This window comes from Bufo gargarizans, chromosome 5 (assembly GCF_014858855.1).
Source record: "Bufo gargarizans isolate SCDJY-AF-19 chromosome 5, ASM1485885v1, whole genome shotgun sequence".
NCBI classification, from domain to species: domain Eukaryota; kingdom Metazoa; phylum Chordata; class Amphibia; order Anura; family Bufonidae; genus Bufo; species Bufo gargarizans.
This window is the reverse complement of record NC_058084.1, coordinates 475,643,051-475,666,370: the sequence shown is the minus strand read 5'-3', so window position 1 is coordinate 475,666,370 and position 23,320 is coordinate 475,643,051. Positions and strand designations below refer to the sequence as shown.

The following is a 23,320-nucleotide window of genomic DNA, read 5'->3' as shown; positions in this document are numbered from 1 at the left end:
AAGATATACAGCTGTGAATACATTGAGCATCCATTGTCGCGTGTCGGACAACAACACCTTAGGCTCACAAGTGGACAGAACGATCTCCTCAGAGAAAGTGCAAGCTTGCGACAAGCAAACACACCCCAGAGAGAAAAAAAAAAAAAGTATGTCACAGGAAGAAGGGAGGCATACGTACTAGCAACCCTGCAGGTAGCGAGAAGGCCAACCCACCCAAGCAAGGAGAAGGCATACACGGCAACAACGCACAGAGCGCACAGCCACAGCGTCCCACAGTATCCACGGAAGTGTAAAGTGCAGCCCGAAAGGGAGTTATGCACAAGACCAGTACCGGCATGCGAAGGAACGCAAGTAGTCCGCCCGGAAAAAAAGGGGGGGAAGGTACCTGGCAACTCTGCCGATGGCAAGAGTGGAAAGGCCCTGAAAAGGGGGGGCATGCACCGGATATCCTAGCAATAAAAGATTGTGCAATAATCTACCCAACACCGAATTTCGCGAGAGTGCAACTACTCCGCCCATGAAAGGGGAACGTCCAGTACAGCATACACACGGACAGCCGTGAATCTCGTGAGCGTACAAATTTCCACCCATGGAATGAAGCACAAGGCCAGCACCATTCCCAAAGGGGGTGCAAGCAGCGCACCCCTGCTAGAGCCATGCTCACGGCCCGCAACGCATTTCAGGGCTCCAGATGGCGACCAAAATGGTCGCCAATGCGACTTAGAATTGTGAAATGGTGACAAGACTTTATAGTCTTGTCGCCATTTGCGCCTAGACCCTCCGCTGCTCTGCCGCTTTAAGATCGGCATTTCATCCAGCAGGCAGAAGGCAATCCAATAACAGAGCTCCGCACAGTGGATAGAGCTCTGTTAGAGAGGAGGCTGCTGATTGGTCTTAGTATTCCCGGGCTGCCCTGCCATTGGCTGCTCCTCTCACCCCGCCCCCATTCTCCTGTGCTGAACACAGCAGACGCTTGATCTCAGTCAGAGTAATGAAGAAGACAGGGAGCCACGCCATGCGGACTGCTCCATAGAACGGAGGTTAGCTTGAGAAGGAATAATTAACAATCCACAAAGAGACAGTCACTCACCCCTGCGCTGATAAAGGCTAATCCTTGTCTTTACAACCCTGATAACACTCAGGGGGCCCGCTGCTGGTGCTCCGTGTGAGCTCCCTGCCTGGGCTCACAAACATTCTTAATAAGGGAATAAAAGGGTTAATAGGAGCCCGCACTGGTCAAGACACTAAAAAGCCAGCGAACCATATCTCTTTCAATAGTCGTGCTTAGTAGGAGGGGAGGTTATCTCCTAAGCACAAGAGATATGGTTCACTGGCTTTTTAGTGTCTTGACCAGTGCGGCTCCTATTAACCCATTACATACTTAACATTAGCAAGTGGCGAGATGACTGCTGATCACCCCCCCACTTGCCAATGGCTGCCGCTGCCCAGTATCCCCCCCCCCCCCTAACTTTCTCTGCGCATCTCCTATTTTATGCTGAAGTGTTGGGGGGGGAAAGACACCTTTTCTTGTGTGAGCCTGATAAGTGCAATTGTGACCAGATCCATCAGTTGCCGCACGTGTGGCGGTATTGAGGGAGCACTCCGCCATTTGTACAGCCTACAATGTACTCCAGAGCTGCACTCACTATTCTGCTGGTGCAGTCACTGTGTACATACATTACTTATCCTGTACTGATCCTGAGTTACATCCACCCCAGCTGCAGATTACATCGCTACGCTCCTTACTCTTTGCAGTCTCCGGTCTGACACAGTCCCGCCAAGTGCCAGAGTCTGCTAAAAACAACTCAGCGCTCCAGATGGCGACTAAAATGGTCGCCAATGCGCCTTAAAATTTGCAGATGGCGACAAGACTTTTTAGCCTTGTCGCCATTTGCGACCGGGCTGCCGCGCTGTAGCTGGATATTGTGGCGGGGCACGGGCATAAGTGACGCGCTGTCATCTCAGACTCCTAGAGAAACAGACAGGAATGGAGCGGAGCTGAAGTAAGTGTCCATGGTGCTGTAACAGGAAGAGGCAGAGCCCACAGTCATGACAACTTAGCGGCGGCCTCGCTTTTTGGCAGTGTCGGGAGCAGCTTTCAGCCGGGGTGTGTGAGGTAGGCGCTCTTAGCGGGAAACTCTGTTGTTCTCGGGGCTGCTGTGTGAGTGGCACTGGTGTTCGGGGAGCAGGGCAGAGCCAAAATGAGCGCAGCCGATCGGGAGATCATCCGTATCGCTAAGAAGATGGAGCGGATGGTGCAGAAGAAAAACACGGTCAGTGGTGCCTTCTGTGCCCGGCGGGTGAGGGGGAGCTGCCTGCTGTGGGCTCACTGAGGACGACTTACCTGCGGCCAGCGGGAGTCACCTGAGGACAAAGCAGGCTGACTGCAGGAGCTCTGCTCTGGGCCCTCAGGTCCTTCTCGGGTGGTATCAGAAGTGCCCCCTGATGCAGCAGAATACAGGCTGCTGTGAATGGAGGGCTGTATCTGAGGCATCAGGGTGACCAGCCTCACATAGGGTACTTTCACATTAGCGTTTTTCTTTTCCGGCATAGAGTTCCGTCACAGGGGCTCTATACCGGAAAAGAACTGATCAGGCATATCCCCATGCATTCTGAATGGAGAGTAATCCGTTCAGGATGCATCAGGATGTCTTCAGTTCAGTCATTTTGACTGATCAGGCAAAAGATAAAACCGTAGCATGCTACGGTTTTATCTCCGGCCAAAAAAACTGAAGACTTGGCATTTTTTCCCATAGGAATGTATTAGTGCCGGATCCGGCATTCAAAATACCGGAATGCCGGATCTGTCCTTCCGGCATGCGCAGACCGGTAAAAATACAAGACCGATCCGTCTGTCCGCATGACATGCGGAGAGACGGACCCATCCTTGCAATGCATTTGTGATCCGGATCCGTCTCACAAATGCTTTCAGTCAGCGGCGGATCCGGCGGGCAGTTCCGACGACCGAACTGCCTGCCGGATCACACTGCCGCAAGTGTGAAAGTAGCCGAATACTCTAATTATTCCCTTTCTGATCAGGTTCTGACGTTAGGGATCTGTTCAAGTTCATCGGTCTGTCAGGATCTCCAGTATCTGTTATACAGTAATTACATGTATTTTAAATTTGGCGACTAAAAATGTAATTTGGCTCCTAAATTTTTCAGGTTAGGAGCCAATGGCTCCTTGATATTTTTTTTAGTCTGGAGCCCTGCATTTGGTGAAAATGCAGTGACCCAAACAAAAAGGGGGGAGGGGGGTTGCACAAGGCTACCATCGCATCCCAGGAGAGCGCGAGCATCCGCCATGGATGGGGGTCATGCACCTGGCCGGCAACGTGCTGGCACAATGACACCCAGTCAGTAAAAAAGGTGCATGAATGTCGCCTGAGGAGAAGAGGCATGGCCACGCCGGCAGCAATCCAGCGCGAGTGCGGAACACCGCCCACGGAAGGGGGCCATGCATATAGCCGGCAGCGGATCTGGTGAGAGTGCAAGCACTCAGGCACGTGGCCAGCAACCTACCGCGAGAAATGCAAACCAATAAGAGTGCAGCCGTCCGCTTACGAAAGGAAGTCATGCACATGGCCGGCAGTAAATCCAGTAAGAGAGCAGTGTTCCGCTTATGGAAGGGGGACGTGCACATGGCCAGCACCGCATCTGGCGAGAATTCGGAATTCCTCCTATAGAAGGGTTTCATACACATGGCCGACAGCGAACACAGCGGGAGTGCAGCGTTCCGCCGAAGGGGGTTACATACATGGCCGGCAGGGAATCCAGTGAGAGTGCCGCGTTCCCCTAAGGAGGGGGGGGGGGGTCGTACCCATGGCCAACACTGAATCCGGTGAGTGCAATTATTCCGCCCCAGAAGGGGGACATGCACCTGTCCAGCATTACAACCAGTGAGTGCAGCGTTCCCCTAAGGAAGGGGGGTGTCGTGCCATGGTCAGCACCGATCCGGTGAATGTAGTATTCCACCTATAGAAGGGGGTTATGCACATGGCTAGCCTGCGGCCAGAGAGCGCAGAATTCCACTCAGGAAGGGGTTCATGCCCATGGCCAGCACCATAACTGGAAAGGTGATGTCCTGCCATAGAACGGGCGGAAGAGGGGGCGCCTACACTTGGCTAGCGCCGTATCCCGGTAGATGGCAAGGGTCCGCCTAAAGAGGAGACTTGCAGCCGGTCAGCACCGCAGCCGAGGAGCGCGACATGCCGCCTACGGAAGGGAAGCATAGCATGCAGCCAGCACCACTGTATCATGCTGCAGCGTCCTGCGCAGCCATTCCGTTATTTAATAACTCCGCCATGGAAGCCCTTTTTTTTTTTTTTTTTTTTTTTAAAACATAGCCACTCTGAGGCAAGAAAGGGCCACCATACAGTCCTCCCAAGGCACTGAGAGACATAGCCTCGTATAGGCTTATTAGGAAGCCCACCAGGACATAGAGGGGGTCCTCCAGAAGGGAGCCGGCCCTTGGAGATAGCCGGCACCCAACAGGTTAACAAAGATCCGGCCTGGGGGGCGGCGCTGCGATCCTCTGGGGGGGCGGAGGACGTGCGGGCGGGAAGAATTCGCGCCGCGAGACGTTCCCGCCCCCTCCAACAGAGGCCGGGATGTTGCGGCCTAGTAGGACCCGAAGCCGGGGCCTAGATTTTTGCGGCGCCCGGCCGGCCAAGAGGCAACGACGGTGAGCCGGGACCTGGAGGGAGCCGGCTGTCGCATGTACCAAACGGCCGCGGGTGCCCAACCCGCGGGCCGGCAGAGACAGAGGTCCGGAGCAGCAGGCCAAAGCCTGGGTCAAAGTCTGCGGCACCCGGCCGATCGGAAGCATCAGCAGTCGGCCGGGGCCTGTTGGAGCATCGTGCAGGCCGCGAGGCCCTGCGTCTGGCAGCGCCTGGAGCGGCCCTTTGGCTCTAGCACACCGGTAAGGAGGGAGACCCCGGAAGCCAGCACTGCACCCCCTGCCCTAATGGACATCTGTAGTTCCCCTAAGGAGGGAGAGAGAGACAGGGGCAGCTAGCGTGGGCCCCCTACTGAACTGCGACCGGCAAGGGGGATGGACGGCATAACCCCTGTGTTAGGGGCAGCTAGGAGCAGGTCTCTGGCCCTATATTCCTCCACAGCAATGCCATGCTCACCCCTGTGCAATCCCCTATGGAGGGGCATTGTATTGTCGCCCTGCGGCCACCAGTATGGTGGTGGTGTGGGGCTATATAATTATTGGGCAACAGCTAGCCCAGGAGCCAGCGTAGGTCCGCCGGGACCAGCATGGGAGTCCAGCACGCAGGATGGCCAGGGAGGGGGACGTAGGGCTGGAGAAGCCTCTCTCTTACCACAGCCGTCTTCACCCTCGGTCCGTTCCAGCAGGGTCGCCCCTTCAGCTACTGGCACCGTAGTGGCAGGACGCTGGCGAGGGACTTGGCGTGCGGGCGACCCTTGCGCTGGCGGGATGCAGGGGAGCTGGGCTGCCCTGGTCCACCTTGCCTTCTGTGGGGGAGGCAGCAGTGCGGGTGACCGGCACTGGCGCAGCTCAACCCCGGGAGAACAGAGAGGTCTAGTGCGACTCTGTTGTCCCTGATGATCTGGAACAAAAAGAAATAAAAAAGTAAAAATCAAAAAATTAAACAAAGGAGAAAACAGCCCTGCAGTAGCAGGGAGTGTCTTGCCTCCTTGGACACTAAGCAAAAACTGGCAGTCTCTCTCTCCAGGCTGAGGGTATAGCTGTGGAGGAGGGGCTTAACAGTTTTCACTTAGTGTCACGCCTCCTATGGAGATGAGCTATACCCAAGGTCTTCTGTGTCCCCCAAGGAAACTGGGCGAGAAATTCGAATTTTGTGAAAAGAAAGGTTCAATATTCTCGGCTCAAAGTGTCACACTCTCGTCAGCTAATTAATCCATACCTCCTGAGCAAAGGGGACCTGAGATTGTGACTTTGGGGTTTCATAAGCCGTAAGCCATAATCATCCAGATTATTACAAATAAAGGCTTGGAATATCTCGCTTTGCCTGTAATGAGTCTCATGTGTTAGTTTCACCTTTTAAGTTGCATTACTGAAATAAATTAACTTTGCACGATATTCTAATTTTTCAAGTTTCACCTGTATATGCCAACAATATCTGGGGTGAGACAACCCCTTCAATACTTGTGGCTAAAAGTCTGACCCAAAGAGAACCTTAGCTATTACCTATTAGGTACAAGACATGCAGCTCATACACATCACTTATGTCTGTGTCACCTGCATGTGTCATCGCCCATTTCAGAAACCAGTAGACATCCGAGCCCGATAGGATGCAGTCATGGGGCTCTCAATGTTTGAAATTGGTTGTCCTAGGTTATGTCCATCAACTGTACATTCGAGAGGTGGACATGCATGCTCAGTTCCTAGAATGCTTCTCACACTGACAGGAGGAGCTGCAGAGTAATCTGAGCATAAGCTGCTGGAGAGGAACCAGAGGATGACTGGTGTAGGCCCCCTGCATACGAACATGTGCGCCCCGTGGTCGTGCTACGGCCAGAAAAATGCGGGCCGCAATGCACGAACACCGTCCGTGGGGCGGCCGCAGCGGATCACGGACTTATTCACTTTAATGGGTCCATGATCCGACCATTCTGTAAAAAGATAGAACATGTCCTATCTTTTTGCGGAACAGAAGTACGGGACGAAATCCCACGGAAGCACTCCGTAGTGCTCCCGTAGGGTTCCGTTCCGCATCTCCAGATTTGCAGACCCATTGAAGTGAATGGGTCCGCATCCGTGATGCGGAATGGGACCCGTGTATTGCGGATCCACAAATGCAGTCCGCAATACGGCAACGGAAAGCACACGTTTATGATGCTGCTCTGTGCAGTGATTGGTACCTACCAAAAGTGGCCCAACCAAGGAGAGGGTCATGTGTGGCTAAGGCCTCATTCAGATGGCCGTAGTGTTTTGCAGATCCGCAAAACACGGATACTGGCCGTGTGCGTTCTGCATCTTTTGCAGCCCCATTAAAAGGAACGGGTCCGCACCCGTTCCGCAAAATTGCAGAGTGGGTGTGAACCCGTTCATACGGCCCTCTAAATGGGTGTGGTATGTGTCTGCTCCGATCCCACTGAAGAGCGGCTGTAGAGCTGGCGATGATAATGCCGTAGGTGTCAGAAAGCACAGCACAGCTGACACCAATGTCGGAGATGGTAAAACCTCTTTCACGTTTATGTAGTTTTTTTTTTTTGCATTACATTTTGAGGCAAAATTGAATGAGGACGCCCAAGGATTGTGAAGTGCTGGGTGGAATTTCACATGTGCTAGGAGTCTAAATCAGTGTTTCCCAACCAGTGTGCCTCCACAGTCTCTGGTTGTGCGGGCATGCTGGGAGTTGTAGTTTTGCAACAGCTGGAGGCACACTGGTCTAAATACACTGGCTGAAAAGCTGTAAAACCCTCCAATGAGGACTGCAATAGCAACCATTGTCATCCCATGTGAATCTGCAGCAAAACCCACATAGCTCTCGTACAGTAGATTTCACCACGGATTCAACACCGCGTTTACAGCAGATCCACTGATGTTTCTGCTGCTTTCTACATCCTGTGCGAATCTATCCCTTTAACCTCCCACAGAACCCCCGACACCCAGGAGACTGAATGGAGCCGAACGTTACCTTCATGCACGGTGATGCCACAGTTATCGCACTGGATAATCTCATCCGCATCCTCACTATTGTCCCCTAGACACACGCAGCATATTAATATGTGATCCATTTTCTGGGAGCACCACTTGTCACTTTTCTCCAGGATAAGCGAGTCCTATTAAAAATTCAAGAAGTGAAATTAGAATTGCGCCATAATGTTGCACAACACGGGTATATATTATAAGGACCTGTCACGGCTAACCTAAAAGGCGACCAAACAACGTAATTCTATTTGCTGCCTGTCTTTGCTTTACTTGTGCCTTAGATCAGACTTAAATAATATTTATTTATATAGCGCCACCATATTCCGCAGCGCTTTACTAATTCCTAGGGTTCATCTACAAAACAAAAGTAACTGGCTAATATACAACTGAAACGCTAGGAGTCGGGGCCCTGCTCGCAAGAGCTTACAATCTGTCATGTAGAGGACGTTAATACAAGCCACTTACTAATGTATTGTGATTGTCCATATTGCTTCCTTTGCTGGCTGGATTCATTTTTCCATCACATTATACACTGCTCGTTTCCATGGTTATGACCACCCTGTAATCCATCAGGGGTGGCCGTGCTTGCACACTATAGGAAAAAGCACTAGCCGATGTGCGGTCCCACAGTCCCAGCCACTGTAGAGGTAGGTGCTTTTTCCTACAGTGTGAAGCATGACCACCACTGCTGGATTGCAGGGTGGTCGTAACCATGGACAAAAAAAAAAGCAGTGTATAATGTGATGGAGAAATGAATCCAGGCCAAAAAAAAGTAGCAATGTGGACAATCCCAATACATTAGTAAGTGGCTTGTATGAACTTTCTCCACATCATAGACCACTTTAAAAGGGGTTGTGCAAGATTTGGAGGGTTTTGGCAACCTTCCCCCCCTCATTCTGCCGAACCTGTAAAGGGAAGAGGACTTACCTGATTCAGGGCACAGGCTCCCCACTCCTTCTCCTGCGATGCTCGGCTCCATCAATGTCAACATCCGGTTTGACATCGCGGCAGCCGACCGAAGGCTGTGACGGTGTCTGTCTCCCCTTGCGTCATGTGACCATTTGGCAATGTCAAACTGGGTGTTGACAGTGAGGGAGCCCAGCGGAGCATCGCAGGCCTGCAGTAGAAGCAGCCAGCGCGGGGAAGCAGGTAAGTTATCTTCCCTTTGCATTTTTAAATTTTTTTATCAGGCAGACAATTGGTAATTTTAAGATGGAAAGCTGAAACCTTCAGTGACTATAAAGGATAACCAGGTAATAATAAAAGGATCGGCTCTCTATAGCTCCTCACATCTTGATGAACCTGTCAGGACACTTTATAAATTACCTCATTACTTTTGCTTTGAGACAATGTCAAGCTGTCATTCGTCAGCTCCTCATCATCACCGCTGTTCCTACTGGGAATCTTGATTTTTTTCTTCTTCCTTTCGTCGTCGCTTGAACTGCAGCTGTCGTCTTTATTGCCGGCTTGGTGATTTGATTCATCTTCGCTCCCATCTTCTTCTTCTTCTTCTTCTTCATCATCCTCTCCATCGCTGCCCTCCCCGGTAGAAGATTTTCCTTTCCTCCTGCCTCCTGTGGGTCTCCAATCATTGTCATCTTCGCTGTCATAGTCGTCCATCGCGTTTAACTCTTCCATGGTGATGAAGTCCAGCAGTGGACGGTTCCTTCGGAGGTTCCATTTCTTGGGTTCACTTGCTTGCTCGTCAGTAGCAACGTCGGCCTCGGGAGGTCTCTCCTTCTTCTTCTGTTGTTTGTCAGTCTCGTCTTTCTTTGTGTAGTCTTTCGTGGGCTGCTCATCTGTAGCTTTGTCTTCATTCCTTTGGTAACCTGTAGCGGCATCTTCTTGTTTGAGGGCCCTCCTTTCTTCTTCTTTAGGGACAACAATCGACATCTCTTCCTCCTTTAAGTTGTCTTCTGAGTCAGTGCCAGAGCATTCACCGCTGTCTTTTGACTCATCATCGCTACCAATGGCGCTGCCTTCAGAATCTGCAAATAAAACACATACACAATGTCCGAAAAGTAGAGGATAAAGCCATACAAGATTGGTAAAGAATAAACTCATAACGCGCATCGCTGTATTGGAGGTTGGAATTGGTAAGGTTCTAATAGCCAAACCAGTTTTCAAAATGTCCCTCAACGAGATACCTACTTGGGGATTCCAGGATTGAAGGGGTTTAATGGAGACTACCATAACTATACTGGGGGCCCAAACCAACTAGATTCCAGTTGTAAAAGGTACCCGCTGTACTCAGCTATCTCTGACTTTGAATGGGGAGTCGCATAGGGGTTTTCTGTGATCTTGATATTCATGGTCTATCCTTAGGATAGGCCGTTAATATCTGATTGGCAGAGGTCCAACCAGCTTGCACCCCTGTCGTATCAGCTGTTTTACAGTATCTTCAATAGGAAAAGTGTTTCAGTAACCGATTCCATCCACTACAAAATGGATGCAGCTGTGAAGTTCCATCACTGGAGCCACTGCAGAACAGTTGATAGGTAGGGCTGTGGGGAACTGGACCCCCATCGATCAGATATTAATGGCCTATCAGGACAAGCCACCAGTATTTAAATCCTGGAAAACCTCTAAGTCATTTTTGGCCTTCAGAACAAAAAATTCTAATAAATAAAAGAAAAAAAAATTTCCTACCGCCATTCTTATTTTTGCATCAATGCAGCATTTTAGCATATACACACACATACATACATACATACATATACACACACACACTAGTATTTCATTAAGTTAGTCTCGTTTGGGGGGAGCAAAAAAAACATTCTGCCATGTTTTTTCTTTAACATTATTCATCTAATTCACGCACCTACAATACGTGTATATATTTATACTAAGGATGAGAGAATTATTTGTACCGGTTCAGAATTAGTCCTGTATTTCCCAAAAAGTTCAGATTCAAACTAAATTTTTTTGTGATTTGTTTCAGGCAAATTGAGAGACAGAGAAAGAGAGACAAAGAAAAGAAAAAGTCCTCCACAAAGTCTCTCTCTCTCTCTCATTTTGGTTCCAGCAGAATCGATTTGTGTCTGGACCAAATTTTTTTAAAAAATTAGGCAAACCTAAAAACGAACCAAATCTTGACAGATTTGCCTACGTCTAATTTATATGCCGTGTTGCGATAGGATGTGGGCGATAACAAATCTGTGGGAGCTATGTTAGGATAGGTGATATTTCAAATTAAAGGAGGAGGGATCTTCTTCAAGCTCTGCATTAGTGTTGTCCTTGAAGTTTCCACTAACTTATGAAATTGAAAAAAACCACCATGGACATGCGTTACGGTCTGTATGTTATACAGCAGAAGGAGCTGAGCAGATTGATATACAGTTGCAAGAAAAAGTATGTGAACCCTTTGGAATGATATGGATTTCTGCAAAAATTGGTCATAAAATGTGATCTGATCTTCATCTAAGTCACAACAATAGACAATCACAGTCTGCTTAAACTAATAACACACAAAGAATTAAATGTTACCATGTTTTTATTGAACACACCATGTAAACATTCACAGTGCAGGTGGAAAAAGTATGTGAACCCCTAGACCAATGACATCTCCAAGAGCTAATTGGAGTGAGGTGTCAGCCAACTGGAGTCCAATCAATGAGATGAGATTGGAGGTGTTGGTTACAGCTGCCCTGCCCTATAAAAAACACACACCAGTTCTGGGGTTGCTTTTTACAAGAAGCATTGCCTGATGTGAATGATGCCTCGCACAAAAGAGCTCTCAGAAGACCTACGATTAAGAATTGTTGACTTGCATAAAGCTGGAAAGGGTTATAAAAGTATCTCCAAAAGCCTTGCTGTTCATCAGTCCACGGTAAGACAAATTGTCTATAAATGGAGAAAGTTCAGCACTGCTGCTACTCTCCCTAGGAGTGGCCTTCCTGTAAAGATGACTGCAAGAGCACAGCGCAGACTGCTCAATGAGGTGAAGAAGAATCCTAGAGTGTCAGCTAAAGACTTACAAAAGTATCTGGCATATGCTAACATCCCTGTTAGCGAATCTACGATACGTAAAACACTAAACAAGAATGGATTTCATGGGAGGATACCACAGAGGAAGCCACTGCTGTCCAAAAAAAACATTGCTGCACGTTTACAGTTTGCACAAGAGCACCTGGATGTTCCACAGCAGCACTGGCAAAATATTCTGTGGACAGATGGAACCAAAGTTGAGTTGTTTAGAAGAAACACACAACACTATCTGTGGAGAAAAAGAGGCACAGCACACAGCACACCAACATCAAAACCTCATCCCAACTGTGAAGTATGGTGGTGGGGGCATTATGGTTTGGGGCTGCTTTGCTGCGTCAGGGCCTGGATGGATTGCTATCATCGAAGGAAAAATGAATTCCCAAGTTTATCAAGACATTTTGCAGGAGAACCTAAGGCCATCTGTCCACCAGCTGAAGCTGAGTGTTGCAACAGGACAACGACCCAAAGCATAGAAGTAAATCAACAACAGAATGGCTTAAACAGAAGAAAATACGCCTTCTGGAGTGGCCCAGTCAGAGACCTGACCATAACCCGATTGAGATGCTGTGGCATGACCTCAAGAAAGCGATTCACACCAGACATCCCAAGAATATTGCTGAACTGAAACATTTCTGTAAAGAGGAATGGTCAAGAATTACTCCTGACTGTTGTGCACGTCTGATCTGCAACTACAGGAAACGTTTGGTTGAAGTTATTGCTGCCAAAGGAGGTTCAACCAGTTATTAAATCCAAGGGTTCACATACTTTTTCCACCTGCACTGTGAATGTTTACATGGTGTGTTCAATAAAAACATGGTGACATTTAATTCTGTGTGTGATATTAGTTTAAGCAGACTGTGATTGTCTATTGTTGTGACTTAGATGAAGATCAGATCACATTTTATGACCAATTTGTGCAGAAATCCATATCATTCCAAAGGGTTCACATACTTTTACTTGCGACTGTAAAGTTATATGGGAAAAGCTTTAGGATAACTTGTTATTTTACTCTTTAGGTGATAAGGAGTCATGTAGGTGGTCCTACTTGGCAGGACCACCCACTGGACTCCTAAGAAAGCAGAGACTTAAATGAAAAAAATATATATACATTTTGCTGAATCTTTTCCTTTAAAACGAGATATCAATCTGCTCAGCTCCTCCTGCTCTGTAACAAGCTGCCTGCACTACAATTCACGGCAACAGCTCTCCTACTCAGAAAAAAAATCTCCAAATTCAAAAAGGCAGTATGGGAAAGGGTCATGCTTTGCTTGGTGGAAAGTCAGGGTTCCTGGGTGTGTAAGGGCGAGTACGGGCGGACAAGTAAAAGTTTAGGCTTTATATATGTAGGGTCTACCATTGTGTATTTTCCGTCATACATCCATCCATCAGAAAGTAAGGTGTACTGTATAGACTGCCTTCACCTAATAGAGCAAAACGGACCTTAAGTTGGCCATTCACATTCCATTAAATTCACCGCAAGACTGGACGACCATCTAAGGATCCTTTTTAAACAGGTCAAGGATCGGGTCAATGGACCAGGTTAATGATGTATAAAGCTACTACCAATCACCCAATGAATCTGCAAAAGAGGACCCGAATGTGTGTTGGGGGCTTCCTGACTCTCTTTCAAGGCAGATGTCAGCAGAGACAAAGATCAGGGAGGTGGACTTCATTGATATAAATGCTGTATCTGAAGAACAGTCTTCTAGAGTACAAGACGCAGGAATCTCCACACACTGTTGTAGGGTTCTGGGGAAATACCGAGGTCCACGGTCCATTTGATTTGGGAATTGTTTGGGGTCCCATTCCAGTTTCACCCTTACTACAGTGATATAAATGCACCACAGCATGCTCAACCACAAAGCACAGCAGAAAACATATGTCAGATAACTTTATAATTAGGCAGACATGAAAGTTTTGGCAAGAAATGATAGCCCGGGTATATACAGTGTCAGCATCAGGACAGTGTAGGCTCCACAAGCTTACAAGAACGTAAACGCCCTTGTAAACCGCTGACTTACACCACACCGACCCAAAATAGGTCTTTTAGGACATGACAATTTTTTATAAATCACGGTAATCTGAAAAAATTGTCATAATATGAATTGTTACCAAGCAAAACATAATGTACAAATTTTTAGAAAAAAATGTTTTAGAAAAATACCTGAGGCATCTCCAACTTTAAAATCACTGTCATCTGAGCTATCATAATCCAATGCTTCAAGAAGGGAGGCTGCCAAAGGCTTCACTTGTCGTCTTTTCGAACTCCGGTCCACTGTAACGAAAGTTGTTTTTTTGGAAATTTTTGGTGTTTTTTATTTTATTTTATTATTTCTTTAATGGATTGAGTGGCGTCCAATAATATTACCTAATTCATAATAAATATTATAGAAACAAGGACACCACCATTGCTCGAGAGCAGTCATATCGATCTATTTCTCTATGCTGACACGTCATTTTAAGGGCTATCACCATGGGGGTATTAAAAAATGACAGATAAACAAAAAACAGCATTAAAGAGCATTGCCACTTACAAAATGCAAGTTCTTGAGATGTCCTCTTCCAACAAGTCGTAAAACAGTTTTGGTTTCTGGAAAATCTCAGGATGGCAACCAGTACGGCTTCTATTACACACATTTTCTAGACTCCTAAATAGTAAACTGCACCTTCACCTAGATTTAGGAGTTGTTTCACAAAGGCAACCCTGTTATCTGGCAGATCAGTTCAAGTTTGGCTTCTGAATCAGTAGTGATCACCAGAAGAAGTTGCAGCTGGCTATAAATATCCCTGGCAGTGGCCACTACAGGGGAAAAGTGGTATTACACGGTGGTCATCCACATGTGCCACAAAATGGGAGCTACTGAGTGACTCCTTTGTATGATATCCACATGCCCCCAAGGTCATGGTCATAGCACAAACCTTAAAGAGGTTTCCTGGATTTTGATACTGATGACCTATCCTAAGGACAGTATCAGTATCTGATCGGTGGGGGTCCTACACCCACGACTCCCACCAAAAGGCACCTGTTAGTGCCGCAGCCTTCTTGCAGCTAACCAAGCACAGCACCGTACATTGTATAGTGGATGTGCCTTAGTATTACGTTCAACTCCATTCAGTCCTCCCTCTCCTGAAAGTCATACCCAATTACTTAACTTTTTGCCAGTAGAACAGATCACCCCAACTCTAGAAACTTATTTGGTGGCTCCTAAATTTTTCAGTTGTGCGCCAAATGGTGCATACTTTCTTTGTTTGAAGGTAGAGACACAGACGGTAGAGGGAGAAGGGTGGAATAACCATCGGTTACCTCCTCAGTTGCCTACTGCAATGGCGGCATGGTGAGGGTGCCCTTTATAGGATCACACAGCCCATGGGAATGAGAGAACAGAGTTGAGCTGGGCCCCTCTTACTCATAGGCCTGTCATGGTATGAGTTCTAAGCCCAGGTTTATTGTAGACACCCCATCTCTTGTGACAGGGTAAAGACTAAAGGTCTGAAACGCATTAGTTCAGAAGGTCTTAAATTTCACTAGTAAAGCAGTGAGGTTAGGCTAAAAGTTGTGTTTTTTGGTTCTGCAGTTGATCTGACGGAGACTGATGCACAACTGTAAAATCCTGGGATCCAATGGACTTACTCATCATGGACACTGAAGAAACAACTGACGGAAGAAGACAATTCAAGGGGTCGCTTTTTTTGGGGGGGGGGGGGGGGGATTTTCCCATTTTGGTGGATGCTCTTAACACTGTATCACAGATATTACATACACTGTACTCATGTTAGAGGTTGCACATGCGTCACTGCATAGTCAGTTAGGCAAATTAAAGGGTTATCCAAAAATTTGATATTGATGGCCGGTGGGCACTGTGGTCTCTTCACAACTTACCACCAACCACAGCGCTGTCCATTGTAAAGGTGCAACTCAACCCCTTGCACTAGAATGAGAATGTAAAAAGTACTGTGATGTCACTGGCCTAGGAAGAGGTCTAAGCGCCTTCGAACAGCTGATCGGAGGGGGTTCCTGGGAGTCAGACCCCCGCCAATCTGATATTGATGACCTATCTTAAGAATAAGCCATCAATATCAAATTCTCGGAGAACCCATTTAACGCATAATAAAAATAAAAAATTAATAAAAGTTGTTTTATTAATGAAAATACAATATATGAGTAATGGGTCAACAGACGATGGGAAGAGCCAAGTGGTTAGGGCTGACGTAAATGCTACATGCAAAGCCATACAGTATGCTCTGCCTACATGATGCTCAAGGTCCACCAGAGAGAACAGAAACAGCATTCATACTATAAGAAAGGAGGTTTTTTACAGTGCCTCGTGCATCAAGTCATTACACTTCATTTAAATATCCTCTCCCAGATGATGTTCGTAATAAAGCTTGAACAGAAGCAATTTTTGTTCACTAGATAGGTAACAAGCCCTAGTTAAGCGAGGGTCCAACCGCTGGGACCCGCACCTATATCGAGAACAGAGCCCCGCAAGTGGAGGGTGCACTGCGCATGCGCAGCCACCCTTCATTCATTTACTATGGGGCCGGCAAAAATAGCCAAGCGCTGGCTCGGCTATTTCCGTCGGCCCCATAGAAATTAATGGGAGCGAGGGGCGCGCATGCGCAATGTGCTCTCCTTAACTTGTGGGGCTCCGTTCTCGATATAGGTGCGGGTCCAAGCAGAGGGACCCGCACCTATAAGACAATGGGGACATATCTTAGCGATATGCCCCCATTGTCCATGATGAGACAACCCCTTTAAATCCTTAATAGTCTTCATCGGTGCCATAGACTTTGAATGGAACAACAGGATGGTCGACCACCATTCCATTCAAACAACTCCCAGCTGTGGTCTTGTGGCCAGAGATCGGCAAGAGCCACAGCAGCTCGATCCCCACTGATCTAGTAATCATCACCCACCCAGTGAATAGGTGATAAATGGTTATTCTCTGCAGTTAAGAAAGCGGTTTCTGACATAGAGCTGCTCTAACCCTACAACCAGCACGATAGGTTTTGTAGTTTCGCAGCTACTGAAAAGACACAGGAAGGACACCACTGGCTCAAGGAATCAACCGCAGATAGATTTTGAGCTTTGCACCTCACCAATAACCTGAACCAGAATCCGCAACAAAGGCCCCGAACTGAGCCTCCAACGCAGATGTGAACAAGTGTAAGCCTACGTATTCTGTATTTAAATTACTGCAACTTTCAAACTCGTGAAAAATGGTAAGAGGAGTATTTTTCTCTTCCACAAAAAAAATGTAGCGCAACCTCTGCTATGGACATATGCTTCCCTCTCCTCTGTGGAGGACACGGCGTATAGTGGTCCTATGGACAGATTCTTCCATCTCCGCTGTGGAGGACACGGCGTATAGTGGTCCTATGGACAGATTCTTCCATCTCCGCTGTGGAGGACACGGCGTATAGTGGTCCTATGGACAGATTCTTCCATCTCCGCTGTGGAGGACACGGCGTATAGTGGTCCTATGGACAGATTCTTCCATCTCCGCTGTGGAGGACACGGCGTATAGTGGTCCTATGGACAGATTCTTCCATCTCCGCTGTGGAGGACACGGCGTATAGTGGTCCTATGGACAGATTCTTCCATCTCCGCTGTGGAGGACACGGCGTATAGTGGTCCTATGGACAGATTCTTCCATCTCCGCTGTGGAGGACACGGCGTATAGTGGTCCTATGGACAGATTCTTCCATCTCCGCTGTGGAGGACACGGAGTATAGTGGTCCTATGGACAGATTCTTCCATCTCCGCTGTGGAGGACACGGCGTATAGTGGTCCTATGGACAGATTCTTCCATCTCCTCTGTGGAGGACACGGCGTATAGTGGTCCTATGGACAGATTCTTCCATCTCCGCTGTGGAGGACACGGCGTATAGTGGTCCTATGGACAGATTCTTCCATCTCCGCTGTGGAGGACACGGCGTATAGTGGTCCTATGGACAGATTCTTCCATCTCCACTGTGGAGGACACGGCGTATAGTGGTCCTATGGACAGATTCTTCCATCTCCACTGTGGAGGACACGGCGTATAGTGGTCCTATGGACAGATTCTTCCATCTCCACTGTGGAGGACACGGCGTATAGTGGTCCTATGGACAGATTCTTCCATCTCCACTGTGGAGGACACGGCTTATAGTGTCCTATGGACAGATTCTTCCATCTCCTCTGTGGAGGACACGGCTTATAGTGTCCTATGGACAGATCCTTCCATCTCCTGTGTGGAGGACACGGCTTATAGTGGTCCTATGGACAGATTCTTCCATCTCCTGTGTGGAGCATACGGCCTATAGTGTCCTATGGTCAGATCTTTCCATCTCCTCTGTGGCGTGTACGGCTTGGGTTCGTATAGACAGATCCTTCCATCTTCTCTGATTATCTGGGGGGGGGGGGGTCCTTGATCTTCATGTTGCAGTCTCGGGGGTCTCTCAGAACGGGTGTATTTTTCCTAATGATGTGACCTCTGAAGTAACTTGGTTGGACCTTTATCAGGGAGCTCATAGTCACCCACGACTTCTGAGTAATTTAGTTTCAGTCCACTGTAACTATTTGGACTGTTTTGTCAGATCCTTTACATAAAATCTAAATTAAAATCCATTTTACTTCCAGGTTCTGATGCAACAAAAACAGGAGAAACATCAAGGGGGTGAATACTTTCGCAAGGCACTGAATAGTAACATGCACAGTATACAGATGTTCCTAAAAAGTAATTGAAGACACCTCTGCGTTATTATTACGATACTAAAAGCGGACCACAGAGGTGACCACGGCCATATTATAGAATGCAGCGTAATAAAGGAGTATAAGCCGCCCCATACTGCACCCCAATTTATACCGGGGTCACCATGCACCATCAGGCGCCACGTGTACAAAGGTCGTTTGCTGTCAATGGATTCAAACATTCTCATCTCTATCCGGAGACTAAAGACCAGTGACCTCCACAGACCCGATATTTCTCACAGCTGTAGATTTGTTACAATTGCATCCGGTCTAGAGAAATCCTGTTGAAACGACGCAAAGAAGCCACAGGGGTAAATATCACATCCTCTGCACGGATCTGAACCGTACAGAACGTCTAAGTGTCCTAGATCACAAGAGATAGTCATGTATGTGCTAGAGATCACATGTCCCAGACCTGCAAGCAACACTACATCACATACCCCTGAGATGTAGGCCCCATGTATCACATGTTACATACAGTAAGCAGCATATATCATATGCCCCAGTCATGTATGCGCCATTTATCACATACCAAAGACATGGAGACATATCACACGCCGCATACAGTATGTGTCATATATCACGCCAATCATTCATCACACAGAGGCAACATAAATCACATACCCCAGTCACGTATGCGCCATTTATCATACCCCAGTCACGTGTGCGCCATTTATCACATACCCCAGTCACATACGTGCCATTTATCACATATCCCAGTCACGTATGCGCCATTTATCACATACCCGTCACGTATGCGCCATTTATCACATACCCGTCACGTATGCGCCATTTATCACATACCCCAGTCACGTATGCGCCATTTATCACATACCCCAGTCACGTATGTGCCATTTATCACATACCCGTCACGTATGCGCCATTTATCACATACCCCAGTCACGTATGCGCCATTTATCACATACCCCAGTCACGTATGCAGCATTTATCACATACCCGTCACGTATGCGCCATTTATCACATACCCGTCACGTATGCGCCATTTATCACATACCCCAGTCACGTATGCACCATTTATCACATACCCCAGTCACGTGTGTGTGTGTGCGCCATTTATCACATACCGCAGTCACGTATGCGCCATTTATCACATATCCCAGTCACGTATGCACCATTTATCACATACCCCAGTCACGTGTGCGCCATTTATCACATACCCCAGTCACTTATGCAGCAGGACAAGGATTGACAGATTATCCCATACAGCCTGTCTCCTACACACGATCTACATGCATCACATGAGGGCAGCTGCTCCATGTCCACAGGACACTACTCATCCTGTGTGCAGCTGATCACGTGACCCGGGCATGTATGTATCACGCATGTAGGTAGATGATTACATGATATATGAATGTGTGCACGGCGGCGGCGGGCGGTGACGCGTCTGCGGTATCGCACTCACTTGCAGGGCCGGACGTCACAACACACAGGTAACAGCAGAAAGCCGGCCACACACTCTAATACACAGCACAATGGGACCAGACATCGGCCGAGCCACCGCGCAGGCGCCGCCCCTCCCCGCGACGTACGGCGTCACGTGCGACTACCATCCAATCCGAAGGGCGGCGTTGGAGCACGTGATGCGGAAAAACAAAAACAAATCGTCAGCTGGAGCGCAGAGCTCTCCGTGGGTTCTTCTGCTGCGCAGCCATCTTTCAAGAAGGGCAAGGCGCTCTTTCCAGTGGTAGTCACTGATTGAAAAGTGCAAATTCCTGTTTCATTATTAGTTTTTATAAAACTGTTTATTATTCTTAATTGCGGAGCTAATGTGGCATTTTTTCACGGGGAGTAGTTTTATTTTGCTCTGTAGAGTATATAAATCACTGTCACTGGCTGCCTGCCTTCTCTCGGTGCCACTGTGGAGGTGAAAGAGCAACCGCAGTCACAATGGATATCACTTATCAAAGTGTCGCCTCCAAATACATGTCCTTGTTGTCCATAGTAACCAATCTAGAGTTCACCTTTAATTCGTGTGACAGTTTCTGGGGCCATAAATGTGTCAGGAATACCTAGGTTTTAGCAATGATGGCATATAACTATGTTCACATCACATTTGTACGTGCGTCTGACGTACACGCTGCACGTTAGCCCAATGGACTTGGTATATACCAGTATGGTAGACATCAGAGGCATCTGTATTACGTATGTGTCCCCACATATCTAACATGGCCACCAACAGTCCCAAATTTGCAAGGACTGGCCCTAATTTTCAGAGACAGTCCCTGCACATTTGGGCTGATAATGGGTTAGGCTTGTGCAATCCCCGCCATTGAATTTGCAGCCCTATCCTGTTTGGGCTGAATTTACCAGCTGCATAGTAGATAAGCATGGTATACTTTACACGGAGGCCGTAAACGTGATGCGAACGGAGCCTTACATACAGGCCAGAACCCTGTGGACTTGTCATGTGGGGTCGAGGGAGGAAGTTGATTCCCCAACACAATATCGCAGACACGGAGGAGATGGCGCAGGTAAAATGTCTTCTCTTTACTGACAAAGAGGCGCCAAATCTTGTTGATTACAGCTCAGTCGAGTCTCTCAGTCACAGAACAGTCCTACATAAACAGCAGCACCCTCTCAGCACAGTACCCGGTGGTATCTGGCAATGAATTTTCAATGTCTCCTATGCGTAGTTTCCAGGCCATTCATAGCCACTAAAAGGGGTTGTTTCAGGGTTCAACCCCTCAGAGCATTGAAGTATTTTATGCTCCGACGCTCCCCCTTGCCATGTGCTGCATCTTGCAGAGCAAGGGCTTTTTCTTTACCTCCGGTGACATACCGGGTCTCAGCATGGGTATGCTAGGCGGAGGCTTCCACCTAGCAGTGAGCCCGTTGACGTCGCTGGCACTTATGGGTGGTCTTTAGCGCTTCCCTAGCCTTTAAAACAGCGTAGGGCAGCACTATAGACCGCCTATTAGTGCCGGAGACTTCAACGGGCTCACTGCTAGGTGGAAGCCTCCGAGGAACATCGGAGCATAAAATACTCTGATGCTCCACTCAGAGAAGAAGGGGTTAAGTCCGGGTTCAGCTCTGAACCCCGACAACTCCTAGGGGTTGTCTGCATTATATAAAAATTCAGGCATCACCTGCAAATGGACTAAAATAATAAATGGTTGATGCTCAGCTGTTTTCTTCCCTGTGTCTTTGGGCACTGCGTTCTGTTTCTCCTGCTGCTGATGTCATCTATTTGGCTGCAGTAGTGACGTTCCGTTCACACGTCACCACTGCGGCCAATCGCTGTCTCTCTGCTAAGGCCAGTGATTGGCTGCAGCGGTGACCTGTGTGCACAGATGATCACCACTGCAGCCAGAAAAACAAAGAGCAGCAGTAAGAAGAAGCATAGGCGAAAACCAGCGAGTATATACATTCATTTGTTATTTTAGGTTTACAGGGGTTGCCCAAGTATTTATATAACTTTGACAACCCTTATGAAAGGGTTTTCTGGGAGTACAATACTGACGACCTATCCTCGTGATGTCATCAATATCAGATCGAAGGTCCGCCGAAACGCGCGTCGGGGTTGGCGCCATCCTGGACGAGACACAAGATAGGCAACTGATTCTGTCCTTTATACTTTTTGCACTTTATTTAGTTTTCCCCATCGATCAGATACTGAAGTCACGGAAAACCCCTTTGAAGGCCCCCAAAACTGAATAAACTCTTTAAACATGCAAAAGTTATGACTGACAGAATGCAAAAATTTAAAAATATATATTTTGGTCCTTGAAGGGGTTTTGCAGAGTATAATATTTGTGACCTATTCTCAGGATAGTTCATCGATATCTGATGTCACTTTTATCGGTCACCTGGCCTATGTGTAGCTCAGCCACATTCATGGGCCTGGGCCGCAATACCAAGAACAGTCACTTTTAATCTTAAAAGGGGTTTCACTTTTTAACCCCTTTTTCAATGTGCCCCGTAAAGTGCACAACAAAAATATAGCAAATGCACTCACCTCCTCCTCCGGAAAGCACTCAGCATGTAAACATATGGACAGGGTAACGTGCACCGCTGCAGCCATTCAATGACCTCAGCAGTGATGTTTTCCCACGTGGCATGTGACCCAGCAGTGATGTGCTGCTTGGGACCAGGGCCGGTTTTAGACAAAATGTGGCCCTGGGCAAAATCAAAAGTGGGGCCCCAAATCTTGTAATAATGTACTAAAAACAAACACAGTCTGACGTAAGACACCTGACACCCCCGCCGATTAGCTGTTTGAGCAAGCGGCGCGTGCTGTTCACTGCTGCTGTTCCATAGACATACAGCGGTGAGCAGAAAGAGAGAAGGGAGACGGCACGTGCGCACAGCACACGCCATCTCCTCAAACAGCTGATCGGCAGGGGTATCGGGTGTCCCTACAGTACCCTAGTATATTATAACCATAGTGCTCCCAGTGGCTCTAATGTCCCGCTGTAGTGCCCCCACTAGTTCCAATATACAGTCAGGTCCATAAATATTGGGACATTTTGGGCTCTATACACCACCACAATGGATTTGAAATGAAACAAACAAGATGTGCTTTACCTGCAGACTGTCAGCTTTAATTTGAGGGTATTTACATCCAAATCAGGTGAACGGTGCAGGAATTACAGCAGTTTGCATCTGTGCCTCCCACTTGTTAAGGGACCAAAAGGAATGGGACATAATAATAATCATAAATCAAACCTTCAGTTTTTAATACTATATTTAATATTATATTGACAAAGCGGCTTTTAATTAGAGCCTTTAAGATATACTCTAGTGCTCCAAATCAAGGTACCCCCCAGGGGTTAATATCCACGCGTGGCTGAGAGACTAGACGCTGACACATAGATGGTCAATGCAATCTCTACTTTTTACAGAAAGTAAGCGGTATATACATCTTCAGAAAAGGGCAGTACTTTCTGAGGCCCAGGCATTATTTCATTGGCTCAAAAGGAAGAAGAGATAACA

The 23,320-nt window shown here is 47.7% G+C and overlaps 1 protein-coding gene across 1 annotated transcript in view; it reads right to left on the bottom strand.

The window, feature by feature from the left end:
- The window catches only part of PHF14 (PHD finger protein 14), a 174,336-nt gene extending 154,432 nt beyond the window's left edge, over positions 1-19,904 (bottom strand). Inside the window, exons 1-4 of the mRNA XM_044293783.1 lie at positions 19,791-19,904; positions 13,799-13,909; positions 8,974-9,635; positions 7,634-7,778 (exon numbers count right to left, since the gene is read on the bottom strand). Coding sequence (XP_044149718.1) covers positions 7,634-7,778; positions 8,974-9,635; positions 13,799-13,909; position 19,791 — 919 coding nt within the window. The 5' untranslated portion in view covers positions 19,792-19,904. The remainder of the gene's footprint in view (positions 1-7,633; positions 7,779-8,973; positions 9,636-13,798; positions 13,910-19,790) is intronic.
- Positions 19,905-23,320: the final 3,416 nt, after the last annotated feature.